This window comes from Otolemur garnettii, unplaced genomic scaffold (assembly GCF_000181295.1).
Source record: "Otolemur garnettii isolate 467f Iridium unplaced genomic scaffold, OtoGar3 scaffold00121, whole genome shotgun sequence".
Taxonomy (NCBI): domain Eukaryota; kingdom Metazoa; phylum Chordata; class Mammalia; order Primates; family Galagidae; genus Otolemur; species Otolemur garnettii.
The window spans coordinates 888,925-911,819 of NW_003852516.1; the positions used below are offsets into that span (position 1 = coordinate 888,925).

A 22,895-nucleotide genomic window follows, 5' to 3' on the forward strand; every position below is an offset into this window, starting at 1 on the left:
CATAGCAACACCTAATAACCCTCTTGCAGAATATGTGCTTCTTGTTCTGGCATCTTTGAGTTCTGATGGTTTGGTTATCTTAGTTTTCAAAGAGATCATGGTTCCACCAGGGCAACCACAACAATGGTTCCATTGAACTGGAGAAAGAGATTGCCATCTGGCTATTCTGGACTCCTTATGCTACTCAATCAACAGGCAGAAAGGTGGAGTGACTGATCCCTATTAGTAAGTGTAGCTGCTACACATTAGGGACAAAGAGGACTATGTGACACGGGAGTTTTTCTGGGGTTTTTATTAGTATTCCATACTCAGGAGGAGGCGTTAATGGAAAACTACAGAAACCAAAAAAATGAAGAATGATTTAGGATTGGAATGAGGGTTTGAATTATTCTATCAGGTAAAGAATCCTCAGCCGAGGTTCTGCCTGAAGGTGAGGGAAATGAATGAGCAGTGGAAGAGGGAAGCCACAAGTGACAATTAGGGCCTTGTGACCAAGGGAAGAAAAAAGGACCGTCATCACTTTGCATATTTTATTTGTACTTTTCATATGTATGTGTTTATGTGTAAATGCTAACATTTTCCTTTGTTCTCTTCTTTCCATTAAAAAATTTACATACAAGTCGCTAGAGGTTAACTTTACAATTAGCCTTTATACAACAGACTATTCAGTGGAACTGTAACAGTGGTGTACACCATGATTGTAGGACTGTGCATCACCTCATTTTGAAGACAGCAAGTCTTTTCAAAGCAAGTCTATCCCGTTAGGTGAAAATAGTTATTGTAGTGCAGCATTCCAATGTGTGCAGGGGTATACCTTGTATATGGATGCTGAGAAGTCAAAGGGACGGACCATGCTATTATATTTCTTATCTCCAAATTCTCTCTTTCTGCCTATTCTGGAATAATTATTTTGTGATGGATTTTTAAAACTACTTCTCCTTTGCCCGTCAACCTGATATTAAACTTTGTCAGCAGGTGTTTCTGGAGGGACAATGGAGGAGGAAGGGATTTTCTTTTCCTGGTGTCAATATGGCAGACACTCTAGGCTCTTAACAGTGTATTGTGCACCCCTTCCAGCCCTGACTATTCCTTGTGTGGTTTCTCCTATGTTAGGTTCCTGCAGGATGCAGCTCCCTCCAGTGCTCAACTCAGACAGGGAAGGTATATCTGGGACCCCCAGATATACAAGCTTTGTACTTCAATCTCATTTGCTGCATCTCATAACTCCTTCTCAGCCTGGAAACCCAGAGCCACCCTGCAAGTGTGCAGAGGGAGGCTTTTCCAAATTCTGGTTTCAGCTCTGTCCAGCTAAAAGAGCGTCCCTTTGACACTCACTGAGTTCCCAGGCTCAAGGATCAAGCCCTGAAACATTTGTTGCACGCTGTTGTAGTTCATGGTAGGATAAATTTAATACCAATTAGTCATAGCTCTCCACTAAGGTTTTGATCTCAGAATTATTTCTAGAAATTCTACGTGTTAAGGGTATCTGTTTAATCTCCATGGATTTTGTGTATGTTCATTTTTTGAAATTCCATAGTTAATTTCATACATATTTCTTCTGCATTTGGGGTCTAAATTTATTGCTGCTGTTGATTCTCACTCACGGTGGCTGGCTCTGTCTGGCTTTGATGGAATTCTTTAAAAGGTTAAGTCTAATTAGTCTTGTGAGATAGTTTCCTCTCGGGACCATTTGGGATCCCCTGAAAGGTGTTAACTCACAAGAGGGGGTCTCATACTCATTCAAGTCCTCTTTTCCTTGCTATTTCAAAGCTCCATATGGTCACATTTTGCCAGTAAATAACTCTGGCTTCAGGGCAATCTTAGCCCTTCATAGACCCTGCAGGTTCCCTATCTGCCATTCAGTTCCCTCCACCTGTCATTTGCAGCTGTGGCTGGGGTCCTCACCTATGGGGCCTGATTCGTGATTATTTCCAAGTAAGCCAAATTTAGGCTCCAAACTACCTATTTGAGGCTCAGCTCTTGGATTTTTAAAAAACGTGTTTTTTTCTTTTTAATTTTAGTCTCTGGAGACTAGAAATGGTTTTGGTACATGTTGTATTTGGGGTCTAGCTACTGTGGAACAGACATTAACTGAAGCCTTAAAAAACTCATGTATCTGGGAGAAAATTTTATCATCAGTCAAATAAATATAAAAGCAACAAATACCTTTATCTGCATTACTAATGTCCATGTTTAGTGGTAATTTATCACTATGAGAAACTGAGTAATTAGGATCATCTATCTAGCATTTTCCTGTTGCTTAATTCTCAGTTCAAATACTAGCTAAAGGATACTTTCCGTACACTGAATCTCTGTAAATTTTAGAAAAACATATTTAAGTTGACAAATGAAAGCTGACATTTGGCTATGCTTTAATAGGCTGAACACCAAGCAAATCCTATTCCTTTATTTGTTCATTTTGCAATAAGTCTTGACATCACCTTCTCCTCTTTCTTAAATTTGCTTACTTCGCAAGGCACAATGCAGTTTTGATGTGCAATCTGATTTCAAAAGAACCTTTGAGACAGCTAATCTTCTGTACACTCACTGTAATTAAATATTATAGCACAAATGGTACATGAGATACTTACTCACTTTCTTGAGAACCTCTTAGCACCCGAGAGCAATGACACAAAAAAGTATAGATTTTCAGAGACCATTTTTGTGAAGTTTTCAGCTGGAACTTTTAACTCTTATAGCACCTAGAGCTTGCTAGAACAATATATAGCATAGAATAAAAATATTTTTATTATTTTTCATTCTGTGCTAAACTCTCATTTTATCTCAGTTTTAAAATCTACTGGCAGACTAATTTGCTTACCTTTAAGCTATGTGTTTCATTCCTAAAAAAATGCTTATAGGAAACAATGTACTAAATTAGATTAATACTCAAGTACAGTTGTCTCTTATGGTAAATGTGAACAGAATGCAATGTCAGAGAATATGGCTGCCATGTTTAACATTTTTATCCTAGTAAATGGAATTCCACTGATGTTCTTTGATCAATTAATTTCTTTCTCAGCCCTACCATCCAAGCTTAAACTATATGGTAGTTCTATAAACTTACAATCACAATTATACTTCTTTTTTTTTAAATTGTTTTTTATTTCAGATTAAGAAGGGTATAAATGAGTAGGTTATATTGCTTACATTTCTAAGGTGAAGTTCAAGTTGTACTTGAGCTCTTCATCTAGGGAGTGTGCTGTCCACCCTTACATTATGCCCATTCTCTCAGAGAGCTTACCATTCCCTGCCCTCCTCCCCTTTTCTCTTTCTCTCCTCCCCACTCTCCCTCCCTTGAATGTACTTGTGTTTTCCTCTCATGTGGGCATGTAGTTTTCTTTTTTATTGGTTTCATCTTAGTACTGAGAATACTGGATACTTGTATTTCAATTCCTGTGACACTTTACTAAGAAGAATGTGTTTCAACTCCATCCAGGTAAACACAAAAGACATAAAGTCTCCATCTTTTCTTATGACTGAACAGTACTCCATGGTATACATATACCACAACCACAGTTTAATACATTCATGGGTTGATGGGCACTTGGGTTGCTTCCACATCTTGGCAATTGTGAATTCAGCTGCAATAAGCATTCTAGTACAAGTGCCCTTGTGGTAAAATGATTTCTTTTTCTGAGTAGATACCTAGTAATAGGATTGAGAGATCAAATGGAAGGTCTACTTTTAGTTCTTTGAGAATATCCATACCTCTTTCTGTAGAGATTGTATTAGTTTGCAATCCCACCAGCAATGTAGGTGTTCCCTTCCCTCCCCATCCATGCCAGCATCTGTAGATTTGGGATTTTGTGATGTGGCTAATCTCACTGGAGTTAGGTGATACCTCAGAGTGGTTTGGATTTTCATTTCTGTGATGATTAGGCACGATGAGCATTTTTTGGTGTTTGTTGGCCATTAATCTGTCATTTTCAGAGAATTTTGTGTTCAAGTCTCTTGCCCACGTATAAATGGGGCTGTTTGCTCTTTTCTTGTTAATTTGAGTTCTCTGTAGATTCTAGGTGTCAGCCCTTTGTCAGATTTATAGCATGCAAATATCTTCTCCCATTCTGAAGGCTATTTGCGTTAGTTGTGGTATCCTTAGCTGTGAAGAAGCCTTTTAGCTTGATCGTGTAGCATTTATTTATTTTTGGTGTTGTTGCACTTGCAAGGGGGTCTTCTTTATAAAATCTTTTCCCAGGACAATCCTGTCAAGAGTTTTCCTCACACTTTCTTCTAGGATTTTTATTGTTTCATGTCTTAATTTTAAATCTTTGAGAGTCAATTTTGGTCAATGGTAAGAAGTGTGGGTCCAGTTTCAGTCTTCTACATGTGGCTAACAAGTTCTCCTAGCACCATTTATAAAATAGGGATTCCTTTCCCTAGCACATGCTTTTGTTTGATTTATCAAAGACAAGATGGCAATTACATGGCTGGGTTCATCTCTAGATTCTGTATTCTGTTCCACAGATCTATGTCTCTATTTTTTATGTCAGTACCATGCTATTTTGATAATTACAGACTTATAATATAACCTGAAGTCTAGTAATGGGATACCTCCAGATTTGTTTTTATTTCTTAAAATTGCATTGGCTATTTGTTTTTTATTTCTGGTTCCATGTGAAATGAAGTACTATTTTTTTAAGTTCTTCAAAGTATGATGTTGGTACTTTAATGGGGATTGCATTAAATCTGTAGATTTCTTTGGGTAGTATGGACATTTTAATGATGTTAATTCTTTCCAGCCATTTTCCGCTATTTCTCCTCTCAGGGTTTCGTAGTTCTCTTTATAGAGATTCATCACATCCTTTGTTAGATATATACCCATTTACTTCATTTTCTTAGGAGCTACTGTAAAGGGTTTTGTGTCTCTCATTTGATTCTCAGCTTGACTGTTATTGGCATAGATGAAGGCTGCTGATTTGTGGACTCTCATCACAAATATCATTGCATTTTTACTAAAACCATCTATTCTCACTTCAAGAAGTAACGTAATTCTGAATTTGGTGACTAAATCCACCCAGGACGTGATCTTCATGGTTTATTCCCACTCTTACCAGACACAGTTGCTAAGTTTTTCTTGAAAAATTAACATACACATGAAAAAATAGTCAAACCACTCAGTAACAGTTCATTAAATATAACTATGTCCTGATCTTCAAAGGTAACCATTCTTAAGTTCCCTGTTAGTACTTCCAGACATATTCCAAATAAGGAATTTAAATATATTGTGTTAGACTCCCTACTCCCTCTTGATACCATATTAAGTAACAACAGAAAGGGGATTTTATTTTAAAGTATACCTTTTTCAAGGATATGAGAATGAGAAGAGAAGAGTTCAGGGACACAATTTTTAAATCTTAGAAAGAGATGGTAATGAACTTACAGGCTACAGACCTAAATGCCTGCAAGAGGGACACACCTTGCAAGTGACAAGAGTCATACTACAGAATTCCTAAAAGGCTTCAGAAGGGAAGAATCCAGGGGCCTCTGAAGGTTGCACTGTAAATAGGTCTGACTGACTGAAACTCTGTTTAGGAAGCATTTAGATTTACATTTTTCTCTGCCTCTTCCTCATTCCCCCTCCCATGCACATCAGCAGAAAACTCTTCAGAGGTTAAACCAGAGGTATCCTACGCACAGAGATAACAGAGAACCTGAAGTTGGGGGTAACATACTGAAGAAAGGGGATTAAAGATATCTTTCCTATACTCTGCTCTGAACAAAAAAGCGGCCAACTTTATGTTACTAGGAAGGAGAGATCTGACCAAAGAGAAGAGACCTGTGAATACTGATAGTCAAAATGGTCCAGCCAGAACAGTGAGAGCAAAACCCAGCAGTCAAAAACTCATCTCATGCACACAGAGGTCCCAGTTTGTTTTTAAAAAATGAACATACAGCAAAGGACTGGCAGATATTTGAGAAAGATGTCTAATATGAGAGACCCAAAACACAAACAGAAAAAAAGGAATGCAGCAATGAAGGGAACAGAATAAAACTTCAAAGAAAGTTGAAATTAAATAATCAGAGAGAAAGTAAAAGGTACTGAATACACAAAACAAGACCACGACATAATAAAACAAGAAAACTCAGAGAAAAAACTTAAAAAAAAAATACTAAGTACAAAAACCCAAGAAGAGAATGGGTGGAAGACAGAGTGAGGCAATCGTTAAAAGGTACAATAAAAAGACAAAAAGATGAACAGCAGGGAAGAAAGGAAAAGTTACAAGCTGAGTATAGGAGAGTCAACATGTGAATGACAGAAATTCTACAAAAACCGAACAGAGAAAGTGAGAGGGGAAGAAGTTCTCAAGGAAACAGTTTTCAGATCTGCATGTCATATAGAGTTTTTAAGTTGAAAAGACCTTTATCAAGATACATCACTGAAAATTTAGAAGAGTAGGGACAAAGAAGAATCTACTAAACTTCCAGAGAAGGGGGAAAAAACCACACTGGAAGCTGGAAGCCAATGGGGCAATGCTTTCACAAGCTGGTAACTGCACCATCTGTTCTCCATCCTTGGACAAACTGTTAATGCAAGCAGGAGGGTAGAATATAGTATTTTCTGGCATGTAGGATCTCAGAAATTTATTTACCACACAGTTTTTTTACAGGAAATATAGAAAATTTAGCTCTACTCCAAAAAATGAAAAGATAAAATGGGATGACGTAGGAGCCTCAGGGCTCAATAGAATCTTCACGAGACAGAAAAGGGAGATGCTGCAATGACAGCTGTATGCCAGGCCTAGATAACAACCATTCCAGATGTGACAGGAACATGGGGAGCTCTGGCAGGAGTTTCCAAAATAATAAAGACAGCAGGAGAGTACACACTCTTTTGTACTTTACCAAATTCCTATAAAAATATCTTACAGATCATGTTACATAAACATCGTAAGTATTTCTCCTACTTCCTCACAATTACATACTATTTCATTAAAGACATACATTTTTTGACATGCAAATGTATAAATACGTTATTGGGATAATCCCAGAAGTAAAATTCTAAGTCATAATTTTTGAGATATTTCTGTATTGCTCTCCAAAGATGTTACACCCAAACTTATAGCCTCATCAGAAATATCTGAGAGTGCTAAATTGCCTCACAGACTCACCAACACTAATACTATAAAACTCTTCTTTCTTTACAATCTGGAAGGTGAAAAGAATTATTGTCTTTTTGATTTAATTTGTATTTCTTTAAACTTACTTTTACAAAGACAGTCTATCCAGTCCCAGTTAAAAAGAATTATCCTTATTCACATCCTTTCTCTATTCTTATTTATTTTATTTCTCATTAGCACATCTCTCTTCCTTCATAATACTGGACGAAATTTATCTTTCTGAGCATTTTATATTTATATGCATATAATCACAGTTATATGTATATTCCTGTTTTTAAGGTGTGTTCCAAAAAATACTGATTGTGAAAGAATTATAAATACTATTTCACAGCATCTAAGATAAAACATTGCAAGATTTAAAATATTATCACATGAAAAAAGCACAATGATTTCTTAACACTTAAAATTTTTATTACACTTACTGAACATTACACAATTCATATTTTTACATCCTTTGGAAGTAAAAGCACTATGCTTTTAACAAATGTTAATTTACTGTCTGACTATAAGAAGTAGGATAATGACTATGTAAAACTGATAAGTTTCTAGGTGTTGTCTTAAAAACACATTAGTGAAACGGGCTACTGTAGTTTTGGTTTAATTATTTTAAGCAAAATTGATAATCCATTAAGCCACATGTAAACTTTCTGAAAAGCTTTCTAGTACGGATGACCATAGTTCTATAATGTAGGAAATCCTATGACGCACTCTGAGAGGCATTACGGGTCTGTGTGACTTACTTTACTTACACAGGTTTTGATGTGATAAATTTCATTGGCATGTATTGCTACAGAAGAAAGTAGAAGATTAATGGAAGTTTGGTAACCCATAAAGATTGCCAAAGTTTGTAGGTAACTTCAGAAGGCCATTATTAGTCCAGACGTAGATAAAAGCAAAGAACAGTGTTTCTTGATTTAAGGGCAGGTATATTTATCTAAAGATAATGTAAGTATGTCAAACAAGTTGCTTTGCAATTACAATAATAAAATAATGAACTGGAACTTAAATTAATTTCTTGTTACGAAGTGACTCTGAGAAGTACCATAAACTGTTTCTCGTGTAAGCGTTCTGTGAAATGATAGTGAAATTTATGAACAGCCCCAAAGAAGAGGTGGTAGAAGGAAATACTGAAAATAACGGCATACAAATAATTATTTATTTTCAAAGAACTTAAAAATTGACATAAATAACAATCCAGTGAGCTATTTTTACCTCCCACTGTATAGATGATAAAGTTCAAGAGTGATAATATGAAGGGACCCACTGTAACTTACTCCTACTTTCTTTTCCACTTTAATTGACCAGAATATGGGATTCCCATTTTAATATATTGCTGCACCCTTCCAAATAGATATTCATATACTCACTCTAATGAGTAGTAGAGAATAAAGACTACATATATAGTATTCTGTACTTTCTTTTCTTGGGAGGACAGAGTTGTAAAGGATTTTAATTAGCTAATTTAATTTTAATCTGTATTTATTGGTTTTTCCATGTATGCAAGATAATATAACTTATAGTCAAGGATTAAAGTAAATTGAATTTTTTTCAATGATTTTTAGATGTCAAATAATATTGAGAGCATTCAGTATAAGATAAAATAGGTCTGGGATTACTTCTCTATGAAGTTCACAGGGAAAAAAAAGGTAGACCTGGGGCATGTTAAATAAGTGAGTATGTGTCTTCAATTAGTCAATTATTTAGTCAACCTTCAAAGCAGGTGAAATTAAATTATACTAGATAGGATCCTTACATTTATGAATCATACATTTCTAAATCAGTGTAATAAATAATATCAGATAAAGAATGTAAGAAGTCTAACAAATACAAAATCAATGCTAATAACATTTTCTTGGAAATAATATCACTTTTATAAATAAGTTGATACAGATCAATTTCACATTTAATAAATTATAAAAACAAAGCCAGTGTTTTCTACTTTTATATGCAAAAGCAAGGTAATAGTTGGAGTGTATATAACTTACATTAAATATGTCTTAGAAAGGAAGATAAATGAGCTTATCTTTCACATGCAAATATATTAAGTTCATTGTTCTATTTTTGTATCCTTATATAAGCTAAACTTTCTTAATTGAACAGATTTCTATTAAGTACTACTAAATTATTTCTCCATGTAAAAATCAAAGTTTGTTGTGATTCAACAGAAAGTTTTTATTTTCCCTTTTAAGACATATTATTTTGAAAAAAATGAAGTATGTTTAGATTATTTTATCATTGGCTGTTCAGCATCACTTTTGGATGTGGTCCTTTTGCAAAAACAAAATATCAGCTTCTACCTAATACATACACTGGCCTTCAAACCATGTTCTATTAGTCTTCTACAACACTCACTGTGATGCTACATACATGTAATAACAATATGCAAGAGTTACAGAGCTCTCGGACATGATTCTCACTAGCGTTATTAACATTTACTACCTGCAGTCAGGAGCAGCATAATGTTTAAGAAGATAATGACAATGACAGTGACTACTCTACCACAACTATCATTCCTTCTATCATCAGCACGTGACTGGATTTTTTGGGAAAAAAAAATCTACATTTTAAATTACTTATATATTATTAAAGAATACTAGATACTCTGTTGACTTTGGTAAATGAACAAAAATTTTTAAAAACTTTTCACATAAGTCAAACAATATATGTTATAAAGTACTTTTAAAAGGTAAAAGTACTCTGTAAACCATCACATTATATAGTAGCTTAATTTCCTTTTTTTTTTTCAAAATTATTTCTATGCAATTAAAAACCTGTGAAGAACAGATTTGCTAACAATCCTAAGGGCCCAAGGAAATCTTAAGCAGGATTCATTCTCTGAATGTAAGTTCACAGTTCAAAACCAAAGAAAATGTGATCTACATTCCATGAGTCATAAATTAATTTTGAAATGAGGCAAATTACTAATAAATAAACAAAAAATATTTTAAATACATTCTTACATACTCACTGGAAGTATCTCTATACTTCTGAAGGGAATGCAAAAGTGCAGAAAGTTCAGTAAATCAAAAGAAAAGCTCAATCTGATTATTATGCAGCAAGAAGATGCATTTTTATCTGTTTCATGTGTAAGAATTCAGTTCAAGAAAAAAATATAAATTTCATTGCATTTCACCTTTTCCTTCATTTTCTACTTGTTCTGCTCTCAGAACTGCTTCCACTCTCTGAAATTCTTACTTCTTGGATTTGTCACACAGATAGTAATCCTTTAAACTTTGCTTTAGGAGTATCTAATTAAAAAAAAAAAAAGAGAGGAACACAAAAGCTGTATTTACTAAGGATGTCATTCAGAGGTGATGGCATTCATCAAATATTCTTATGATAATAATATGAAAAAGTAAGAAATCCAATAAAGATACTTCCTATAAAACATAAAAAACAATCACAAAACATTTCCTCTAATATAAAAGTTCACTATTTTGTATAGTAACTTGTCTAGTCCTCAGTCTAGAAAAAGGCAGTGATTTCTAGCTGTGGCTCTGTGCATCACCACTTACGATCCACAGAGTTTGTGTGAGAATACCCCAGATTGGGGACAGTACCTATGTGGACATGTGAATGGATGGTCCTACTTTTTTTTTTTTTTTACATTTAGTTTAAGTTCTCAGAGGGCAGTAGGAAGTTCCTGAAAATAGAGATTAGGAAGACTTGACTTCTTTTGTTAGCTCAAACACCATAGTTATCACCTTAAACAAATAAGCCTACTTGTTTCTAAACATTTCAGACTAAACTTCCCAATAAGTTTCATAAAACACTAGATCTCAAAGCTTTTTTGCACAATGCCGAATACTGCAGCATGCACAGAGTAGCACGTTATCAACTGATAAATTCCATCAGGGAAAACTTGTTTAACCATTTCTAGCACGGTATTTCTCAAAACTCCTTTTCTTTTCATTTAAATTGTTTACAAAAACATGCATGGACATCCGAGGAAGCACTTTGGGAATCATTGCTATAGACATTTACAGTGTCTGTGCATCAAGCTTGAGAAACACGGCAGGAGACCCAGGTATGACTGACTGTGCCTGCAGGTGTTCATAAGTAAACAACAGAACCTCCACTGCAGAAACCTGACTATCAACACCCCCCACTGACCAAAATTGTACAGCTACAGTTCACTTTTCTTTTCTGGGGGCGGGGGGCTGGGTATGAACCTGCCACCTCTGGCATATAGGGCCGGCGCCTTACTCCTTTGAGCCACAGGTGCTGCCCTACAGTTCACTTTTCAAAGAAAAAAGGAACAATGAACACCTCATTTTAGAGATCAGCAACAAGTCTGAGTTATTTCTTCTGGTCACCCTTTCTCTACAACCTTGCCCACAGATAAAGGGATCTCTCTTGTACTTTCCTCCACTGCTGCATTCTGTGGCGATAGTGTAATAAATAATAAACAAGACAGTTTGTCATCAGATAGAATAAAGTGCAGATCCTGGGCTGCCACTACTAGCAAATTATCTTAGGCAAGTTACTTGCTATACCTTGATTTTCTCTGCTGTTAAATGGAGTTTCTGTTACAATTAAATGAGATACTACACAGGGGGAAAATAGTAGAGTGCCAGACAACTAAAATAAGTAAAAAATTAGCTGCTATACTTGTAGCAAGTTTTCAGAATCATGAAATTATAAAAATCTAGTTTGGATTCATTATATTGTATCTGAATATACACAAAACTGCAGGTTTAACAAAATTTGTCAATCAAGGTATTATATAATGTTATAAAATTAAATTAGAAATTATAATTCAATTTTTCAGCTATTTTTTAAAATTTTACAACAGAAAAATACATTACGATCTTTTCTTTCTTTTTTTTTTTTTTTTTGCAATTTTTAGCCAGAGTCGAGTTTGAACCTGCCACCTCCAGTATATGGGGCCGGCACTCTACTCCTTTGAGCCACACGCCCTGCCCTATGACCTGTTCTTTATTGGCATTAAGCAAATTTAGACAAACATAAGCTAACATACTTATCTGCTATGAAGTTCTTTCTTCAGGCAGGATTTGAAAGTTGGATACTTCTGGACTGTTTTGTAACCCTGTGGAATAGAGGATCAAACATACAAATGTACAGAAAGACAAATACAGCATGATTTCACTTATATGTGAAATCTAAAAAAAGCAAACTTTAGAAGTAGAGAGTACATCGGTGGTTACAGAGGCTGGGGGTCTGCGTAGGGGGAAAAAGTTAACAGAAGATCCAAAAATTCTATTTAGACAGGAGGATTAATTTTTCAAGATCTAAGGCACAGCAAGGTGATCATAATTAATAACTATGTGTGGCACATTTCAAAACAGCTTTAAAGAAAGTAGATTTAACATATTCTCACTACAACAAAAGTATAGGCTATGACAGAGATTATAATTACAGATAGCTCAATATAATAATTACATAATGTATACATATTACATTGTACCCTATAAGTATATACCTTTTTTTGGTAACTAAAAATAACATTTTTAGAAATGTGCTACTTAAAATGTTATAGAGGCCTCAGGTATGCAAATAAATAAATAGAAATAAAATACATCACACCTGAGAGAAGAATACAGTTTCAGATGTTTGGCACAGTTTATATTTGATTGTGTTACTCTAAGATTCTTGAGGAAAATTAAATGATTTTCAATGTATGTCCTTTCAAGTATTTATGGCATCATAATGTTAGCAACTAACCACTAGGTGGCAGTTAAGTACACAGCATCCTCACCCAGAAATTTAAAAATTTTAAATTTTTTTTTAAAATTGTCTAATACGAATCTTGACTTTTTGTATGTATAACCTTTTCTCTTTTGAAATGTATAATACTTGGGGCTATTCTTGCTAAATAAGGAGGACTGAATATTCTAGCTATTAATCTTAATAGATTTTTTTCTTTCTATTTGTAGCACATCTGCATTATAGATGTGTAAACATTTATTGATCATACTATATTTATTTTAGACTCTGTGCCCTGGGTAGAGTGTTGTGGCATCATAGCTCACAGCAACATCAAACTCTTGGGCTCAAGCCATCCCCTTGTCTCAGACTCCTGGGACAACAGGTGCCACCACAACACCTGGCTGGTTTATCTATTCTTAGCAGAGATGGAGTCTTGCTCTTGCTCAGGTTGATCTCTCCTGAGTTCAAGCAATACACCTGCCTCAGCCTCCCAGAGTGGTAGGATTATAAGTGAGAGTAACCACCTCTGGCTGATCATATCATATTTCAATTTTTAAAACATGTTTCTTGGGAAAAATCACTGAATTTCTAGTAATGATCTTTCAGTATAAAAAGGCAACAGATAAAACAGTCCAACACACAAAAAACATTTTTAACTTATTTTTCCATATAAAAATAAGTGAAGACACAGTGATGTAGAAGTTGCCTATAGAAAATGTGTTGCTTATAATGAGCAATAGTGGAATTTCTTTGTAAAATGACAGGTCTGAAAAGACAATGCATGGACTAAATTTTTGAAAAATACTTGGCAACATTTTTTTCCTCACAAAATGGAATAGAGACATTAACTAAACCCCAGAATTAAAGTCAAACTGATTTTATATTTTCTAAAAAGCATTTTCTTTTATTACCTCAAATTGTTTTAGAAATAAGCTTTATGTTTTTCTTTTCAAATAAAGTATTTGATGTTTATATCTTTAAAAATTTGTGTAAATTGTTGCTAACTTAGATGGATTTCCCTGCCTAGATTTTACAAAGGATATTAATATGCTTAAAATTTGTAGGTTTACCCGGAATCCTCTATGGAGTCTGTCTTTCATAATTCCAATAAATTCCTTATAACTTAATTGATCATCTTTGTCAACATCAAAAATCTTGAAGACAGTGTTCACTAAATGTGGTGAAAGTTTGAGTCCCGTAGCTACATAGACGGCACGTTTAAATTCATCTAGATAAATGTCACATAAAAAGAAAAAGAACAGTCTGTTAACCATTTTATAATCTGTGTTAATTATTAGAAAAGTTGTGAAAAAGTTTTTTTGTAAACATAGGTCATTACTTTATACAACATGTCTTTTCATTAATCATGCTGTGTTTTTAATTTTTGCAGTTTTAATGAAAAGCGGCTATATCTTAGGTTAATAATACACTCATAATCAATGAATGTTTAATGAGCACCTGTTATCAGTGACTGATATTTCAAAGGTTATTTAGTTGTCCACAAACTTAGAAATATAAGAGTTCAGATGGGAGATAAGAGATCTGCCCAAATAATCATTACACAGGGCCACACAAAAAGTACCAACAAGGAATGATGAGGATTTAGAGATGAGTGAGTACTTCTGTCTGCTGTCTGGACAGAAGGACAGAGAACAGAGGTTAGGAAAGACTGATTCTGTGTTTGGGCTGAGCTTCGACTGACAGATGATTTAGCTCGCAGAGATGAGAGAAATGGCAGATGAGATGACATGAAGGAACCAAGGTCTATGGGGAGGCCAGGGAGACGTCCATTCAGAAAACAGTGAAGAGCTGCTTTGGGTAGAGCCAGGGGACGGACAGAAACGGTTTGTAGGAAGCTCTGCATAGGGATTCTAAGGTGAGGAATCTGTACGCTCTTCAATGGGAAATGGAAAACTTAATCGTTTTCTGAAGAATGGAAGATTAATTTGTGTTTTAGACAGATTATTCTGTGAGTTGTCTCGGAAACACTGGTGAGAAAAGCAGCTAGCACTAGGAATGCCATTTTGGTAGTCACTGCAATGGTCTTTCTAAAAGGTGATATTTTGAATAAAGATCCTAGTAGTGGCAAAAGAAAAGAAAGGGATGGATGTATTCCTAGCAGCTGCAAGGTAAGTGACAAGTCAGCTTTTTTCATTTCTCAGTTCCACAAAGCAAAAGAACAACTTACCATTCAGAACCAAGTGAGCAGATACAGATTGTGATAAGACATATTACCAAAGTTTCTAGAAACAATGTAGGATTATTTTTTGCTTTTAATTTTTTTATTAAATGATAGCTGTGTACATTAATGCAATCGTGGAGTACAGTGTGGTGTTTTCATATACAATTTGAAATATTTTCATCAAACTGGTTAATATAGCCTTTATGTCATTTTCTTAGTTATTGTGTTAAGATGTTTATATTCTACTCTTACAAAGATTCATTTGCTTTTAATTTTTTAAAAATGGTTGATTATGTTGGGTGGCACCTGTGGCTTGGTGAGTAGGGCGCCAGCCTCATATACTGAGGGTGGCAGGTTCGAACCCGACCCCAGACAAACTGCAACAAAAATTAGCCAGGCACTGTGGCGGGCACCTGTGGTCCCAGCTACTCGGGAGGCTGAGGCAAGAGAATCACCTAAGCCCAAGAGTTGGAGGTTGCTGTGAGCTGTGATGCCACAGCACTCTACCAAGGGTGACAAAGTAAGTGTCTCTAAAAAAAAAAAAGGTTGATTATGTTTATAAAGGTAGTACAGGCTGGTCTATAAAGGCAGGGCTCCCAAAGGTTTTGATTTGGAAACACTAAAATGGGTTGAGAAAGTGCCAATATGAATATCTAGACAGGCAAGCTGGTGGGTGATAAGATATATTACCAAAGTTTCTAGGAACAATGTAGGATTATTTTTTGCTCTTAATTTTTTGTTTTTTTTTTTTGAGATAGGGTCTTGCCCTGTTGCCCAGGTTAGAGTGCAACGGTGTCACCATAGCTCACTGTAACCTCAAAATTTTGGGCTCAAGTGATCCTCCTGTCTCAGACTTCTGAGTAGCTGGCACTACAGGTGCCTGCCATTGCCCCTGGCTAATTTTTCTATTTTTTGTAGAGATAGGGTTTCACTGTGTTGCTCAGGTTGGTGTCACATTCCTGGCCTCAAGTGATTCTCCTGCTTTGGCCTCCCAAAGTGCTAAGATTACAGGTGTGAGCCACTGTACCCAGACTAATTTTTGAAAGATGATTACTTACCTTGTCCTATAGAACGACTTGCAAAGTTATACATGTTCAGGGCTATTGCAAAGTCTTCTAGGTTGTTCAAAAACTGGAAAAATGACCTGAATTCATCAAATGTGATGCCCTATATTGGGAAGATAAATGTTAATATAGTTAGTATTATAAGATTTCTTAAAATAAGTATCTACACTTAAGAGAAATAAACAGATAATAGCGATATGTCTTGTAAGTAAACATACCCAGGGCATATTTCAAAAGCTTCTTTCTCCAAATGGACTGTAAAATTCCCTCAGACATATTTCCCCTGGAGTGTCGCTACCATTACCAATAGTAAGTAAAATATTCTAAAAACACTTTCGTATTAACACAAAGGTCAAAAAATGCTACAATAAAAATGAATAGAAAGTTTCTATGTTGAAAACCATCTATTTTAGGCCTGATTTTTTTATACCATGCAAGTAAATATGAAGATAAAGGATTTTAGAAACAGAGGGAAGTCGCTGAGAACAGATTCTCCGGCACACGTCCTCCTTCAGCGTGACTCAGCATCGGATCTAATGTCTTTATCATGACAATGCAAAATAAATACGCTGACTCAGCATCAACCCAGTGTATTTGTGCTTGTTCCTGTTAGGATGACGCTCCCAGGACAAGCAGGAGGAAGTGTGGTGACAACAGATACAGCTTTGGAGGCCCCGCACGGGGCTTAGTGTGGGGTCATGTAAAGGACTGGGGGTCATGGCTGGGTGTGGTGGCTCACGTCTGTAATCCTAGCACTCTGGGAGGCCGAGGTGGGTGAGCTCATGGGTTCCAGACCAGCCTGAGCAAGCGCAAGACCCTATCTCTAAAAACCAGCTGGGTGTTGGGGTGGGCACCTGTAGTCCCAGCTATTTTGAAGGCTGAGGCAAGAGGATTGCTTGAGCCCAAGAGTTTGAGGTTGTTGTGGTCTGTGACGCCATGGCACTCTACTAAGGACAACAAAGAGAGACGCTGACTCAAAAAAAAAAAAAAAGAAAAGAAAAGAGACTGGTGGTCAGAATGGCTTCTTCTGGAATATTATGTGTATAACGTGAAATTCCTACTCTTGCTATTATTTCAGTTAATTAGGAAAACTATTTAAGATAAGAATAACGTGTCTGAAAGAATAGAAATATGAACACAAGGAGCTGCATTTTAATTCTGTGTTCTCAACAAAATTAACGTAAGTGACAAAGTACAGAGAGGAAACAGCAGAAGGCTAAGGGCTCAGGTGTAACAAATTCTGACCTTAATACGGGTAAAGAGGGAGGGACACTAGCAAGGCAGTGCTGCAAAGGTCGGGAGAGCCACGGGAGTATAACTACAGCCAACTGCTGATCAAACGATTTATTACCCAGACCCAATTATTGGCATACGCTATTTCCACTTCAATTACAACTCTTATGTTACTTGCAACATGAACATCCTCACTGTCTTTTCTCTTCACATGTTTCGCTTCCCCCTTCCTTGCAGTCACTCATGGCTACTCCAATCCTGGATCTGACTGCACCTGCCATGCTTTCTAGAGAGGGCTGTCTGAAGCAGTAAGGGAGGCTGCTCAGACAGGAAGCGCCTTGATGTCGAGAGCTTGTTGCCAGGGAAACTGGACAGTGCTCGGGTCTGTACCCGTTCATGCTGCCACAGCAACGGTCTCTGTCTCAGGGCGACAAGTTATTGTTGGTAAAACATAAGAGGACGAGGTACTTTTAAGCAAAGGGTAAAATTAAAAAAAAAATCAATGTTTTAGGGGGGAGCATGAAATAAACATTTCAAAAGTAACAGATTACAATGCGTAACTTCTAAACTTTCAGGATTTTCTACATATGGTTCTCATGTTTGAAAGACAGGTCAAATTCAAAACCACAGAATAATTCTTTTGTGTAGGTTATACACTTTGTGTTTGGGAATACAAACCTATAAAATAGCAACTGGGACATTTATTTTGTTTTTTTTTTTTTTTTTTTTTTTTTTTGAGACAGAGCCTCAAGCTGTCCCCCTGGGTAGAGTGCCATGGCATCACAGCTCACAGCAACCTCCAACTCCTGGGCTCACGTGAGTCTCCTGCCTCAGCCTCCCAAGTAGCTGGGACCACAGGGGGCCGCCACAACGCCCGGCCATTTTTTGGTTGCAGCCGTCATTGTTGTTTGGCGGGCCTGGGCTGGATTCGAACCCGCCACCTTAGGTGTATGTGGCTGGCACCTTAGCCACTTGAGCCATAGGCTCTGAGCCTGGGACATTTATTTTGATGAAGATGACTTAAAGCAATCATTCTTGACAATCTATGAGAGGGGCAGAGAAAAGCGGCCATTTCTTCTTCCTTCCATCCTCACCCCTAGATCATTACTAATGGACCACTGGGACTTAAACAGAATTTGTCCTATTAAAAATAAGGTTTAAAAAAGGGGGCATACATGCTAACAAAAATAAAACAATGATTAAATGAAAAATTTAAAGCATCAAAAATATATGCAATGAAATGTATGGTCAACTGAGTTTGGTTAAGAGTGCCGATACCACGTACAGGGAAAGCACAGTCCTTTTTAAATTTCAAATTGATATAAGGGTAAAAACAACTAGGGAGATAGATCTGTAAGGGTCTAGAATCCAGATTATGTAAAGAATTTGTATGAAGCAATAACAAAAAGGTAACTCATTTAAAAAATAGTCAAAGGTGTCCTAGAATTCTGGGAGGCCGAGAAGGGTGGATGGTCTGAGCTCACACGTTCGAGACCTTGTCTCTAAAAATAGCTGAGCATTGTAGCTGATGCCTGTTGTCCCAGATACGTGAGAGGCTGAGGAAAGAGAATCGTTGCACCCCAAGAGTTTGAAGTTGCTGTGACTTGTGATGCCACTGCACTCTACTTACATCAACAGAGTGAGACTCTGTCTCAAAAAAAAAAAAAAAAAACTCAAATAGCTTGAATAGATACTACTCCAAAGAAAATACACCAACTGGCTGACAAACACATGAAAAGGATGCTGACTATGATTACCTATTGGAGAAATGCAATTAAAACCACAATGAGATACCGCTTCACACCCATGACGACCAAATCAAAAGGCAGACAGTAACAGTGCTGATGAAGAGGTAGGGAAATCGGAAACCTCACACTCAATACTTGGAGAATGAATGACCATCAGGCCCAGCTCTCAAACAAGGTTAGCTAGCACACTTTCTCTGTAAAAGGCCAGAGAGTATTTTCATGTTTTCTGGCTATCTGGTTAGCTGGTCTGTTGGAGCCACTCACTTCATCACCACACTCCAAAAGCAGCAGCAGACGGCCATTAATAAATGAAAGGGCTGTGTTCCAATACAACTTTATTTACAAAAATAGGAAGGGGTACGGTTGGTTGACCCCCACTTTAAAGTTTAAACACTATAGTGATTTCCATCACTCATGGAGTCATGATTAGAATAAAATCTGAACTCTACCCTCCTACAGGGTCCTGAAAGACCTGGCTCTATCTATCTATCTCTTCCTCCTCATCTCCTACTACTTTCCTGTTCACCTACTTTGTCTTTTGGCATTTGCTTAAGTAATCTGAGCTTTTCCCAGGCCCTGGAATCCTTGGTATCCTCTGCCTGGAATGTTTTGTCCTGTCTTTGCCTGGCTCACTCCTCAGTCTCTCCTTCAAAGCCGCCTCTTCAGCAAAGCTCTCCCTGACACTCTCCCTTCTTTTCTTGTTCCCTCTATAACATTTATTGTTAACTAAAAGTATGTAATTTTTTTGTTTACTTATTTTGTCTCTCTACAAAACCTGATTTCCATAAGTGAATGATTTTGCTTATATTGTCACTTTAATTCCAGTGGCCAGAATAAGGCAGACGTACAAAATACTTCAAAGGTTTCGCCACATTCTTCATCCTGGAATTTAACCTTTTGAGTTACAGATTTTGGTAAGTTTCCATTTAATAAAAGAAAAAATGTAGATTCAATGTCTTAAATAATACTTGACATAATAATACTTGATATATTGATACTTTATAAAATAGTACCATTTCTAGTATTTATTTTTATGGAATTATCTGTGAATTACAAAAACTCACTTTAACATACAAAACAGATAAAAAGAACTCTGATTAAGAGATAATGTAAACTAATGGCCAAATGCATCAAGTCCTTTTTTTCTCCTTCCTTAGGAGACATGGAGGATTGTTAATATTGTCACAGTGTATCCATTCTCAACAAAGTCAAACTATTTGCAGGTTCTTCTTGGATAGATTAACCTGATCCTTCTATAAACACAAATAGAAGGCCACATATCCACGACCCCCGAGGCTTGAAGGGGACTTCTAACAGCAGTTCTATTTGGTGGCAATGATGCGTTCAAATGCCACTAGATAATGTGACTGCCCAGAAGCGCTGACAACACATTTGTTACTAAACAAATAGACAGTCAGTTGTCCCAGGTTCTTAACCATTCATGCTATCCAAACTCTTTGAAAAGCCTCACTTCAAATGATGATAAGATCACTCACTCATCAATGGCAGTCTTCAAATGACCTTTTATTAAAGGTGTTATAGAAAGGAACAGAGTGTGACAGAAGTAATGTCAATATAAACTTTTTATGAGGTGATGTTTACGTAGTAGTCAAAGCATGTAGTTCAGTGGAATTCTCTTGAAAAGTGATATTCTTAATTTGAATACAACTGCAAATATCCCTGAATGTTTTCAGCACCATTAAGAAAAATATGCCTATCTACACAGAATTTAAAATTAGTTCTTAAAATTTAGCCAGAGCACATAGGACACAGAGGAAAAATAAAAATAAAATATGTACAAGATTATCTTTTAATCCACAGAGAAGCAAAAAAACTAATAAAAGGGCAATGTGTGTATCATGACAAGCTAATAACACATATAACATAATAAGAAACACAGGAGAGTAGATACCTTTTCTTCAGGTATACTGTAGCGCACATTTTCCAAAAATACTGATGTATTTTCCACATTTGTATATCGTAAAAGAATATGCGCAAAATCTTCTTCACTGATGGTGTTCATTCCATTAGAGTAAGAAAGAAATTCTATTTCTAGAACTTCTGTTTGCAGGTTATCCATGAATCTATGACAAAAATATAATAAAGAATGAGCAAGAAAATGAAGAGTAATGGTAACAGAAAATCATCAAATATTCGCTGTCCTATAAAAGGGTGTATGAAAATAATAACATGGGGACACAAAGATTCATAAAATCTCTTTCTGTAAATGGGAAAGAGAAAGAGCACAAGATGTGAGGCGTGTTAGCACTTCCTGACTGCAGTACTTGGGGTAAATAATTCAGCCCCTCAGGCCACTGGTTTCCTCCTCTGTAAAATGGGTATAACAAAAGTACCTTGCAGAGTAGTAATGATACTTGAAGTGCTTATAATTATTATTGTGGCTTATTCAAAGTGAGGGATTGGCAATATACTTTTTCTGAATGTATAGAAGACAACAATCAATCCAGATACCCATACTTAAAAAAAAAACAAAACAAAACCATTCAGTAATTTCCTATTATAAGTTAGGAAGTGGGTAATTATTACACAGAGGATTTTCAATTAAGATCAAAGTAGCAAAGAGGGGAGTATCACTGCACCAGGCAGTTTCTGAAGATCTTTCTAATTTTAGCATGTTAACAATTATCAATGAAAATATAAAAATTAGGCTTACTTATAAAAATCTTCAAAGTTGAGCTCAGCTTTTCCTTTCTTTCCAAAAAAGTGTACAAGAAGTGTAGTATCAGTTACTAAACTTGTGATGTCATCAGCACGCTTAAAAAAATCATAATTTAAAAGTTAACTCCAATAAAAGAAACAAAATAGGCATGCCCAATATCCCTCAAAGACTTTTATTATCGACATATAAATATCAAGAATATAAATATGTTAACATCAGAATGAAAAAGCAGGCTATCTTGTGTAATTACAAGGTAACTGAAATTCAAATTTTAATAACAGAACGTGGAATGAAACGGATCTTTATCTTCAAAATATTTTAAAGATGCTATATTTTAAGATGTTTCCAATCCCAAATTGCAAAAAAAATTCTAACAATTTTTAGGAAAAATTTAAAATACATTATGCCAATAAAACATACAAATGTAGTTACTAGCAGTCATAACATGCAAATAACTTTTGGGGGAAAGACATCTGATATTAATTATAGATACTCTTTTGTGATTTAGAATACTCTAGTCAGTTTATCATCTTAAACAGTTTAAATCAGTAGGGGGAGGAAGGATTTCACAGGGTATTTCATGCCTAAGTAGAACATAAGAATAGAAGCACCAGCCTACCAACATAAAAAACTGGGGTGTCTGGACTAGAGGAATGGGGCGGGAGGAAAGGGGACAAAGTGAATGAAAGGTAGGGGTGGTGTTTTTGAAAAAGCAGCTTACTTCACAAATAAGCAGCATTGTGGTGAGCAAATAAAATGATGGGTTCAAGAGTCAGACTGCTGGCTTGGAATCCTGATACTTCTCATCACTTAAATAAGTGATCTTGGGGAAGTTAATATCTCTGAGGATGTTATTATCTTCAGGAATAATAATAGTACCTATCCAAAAGGGTTGCAGTAAGGATTAGATACACGTGTAAAATCACTTGACTAGCATCTTGTAAATGCTCAATACATGTTACATATTATTTGCTTTTGCAAAATTAATACATTTCAGGAAGTTGAAAAAGGACTAGTCAACATAGAAAAGGTAATAATGTTGAAGCTTAATGGAAAAAATATTTTTATAGGGTACATTTTTACTTTTATGCTATGTTATATAGATCTGAAAAAGAAAAGCTTTAAAGTGAAAAGTTACTGGAACACCAAAAATTAGTGAACTCAGATAACATAATTAAGGAATGTTTTCTTCCAGTT

General features: G+C 35.9%; 1 protein-coding gene across 2 annotated transcripts in view; it reads right to left on the reverse strand.

Annotated features, from left to right (window-relative positions):
* Positions 1–9,826: 9,826 nt before the first annotated feature.
* Positions 9,827–22,895, reverse strand: part of MICU3 (mitochondrial calcium uptake family member 3) — an 82,214-nt gene continuing 69,145 nt past the window's right edge. For both annotated transcript variants that reach the window (XM_023517807.1, XM_012810024.2), the window contains 6 exons: positions 21,693–21,793; positions 20,931–21,102; positions 16,032–16,140; positions 13,862–14,019; positions 12,103–12,171; positions 9,827–10,369 (listed from right to left, as the gene is read on the reverse strand). In XM_023517807.1, coding sequence (XP_023373575.1) covers positions 12,103–12,171; positions 13,862–14,019; positions 16,032–16,140; positions 20,931–21,102; positions 21,693–21,793 — 609 coding nt within the window. In that variant the 3' untranslated portion in view covers positions 9,827–10,369. The remainder of the gene's footprint in view (positions 10,370–12,102; positions 12,172–13,861; positions 14,020–16,031; positions 16,141–20,930; positions 21,103–21,692; positions 21,794–22,895) is intronic.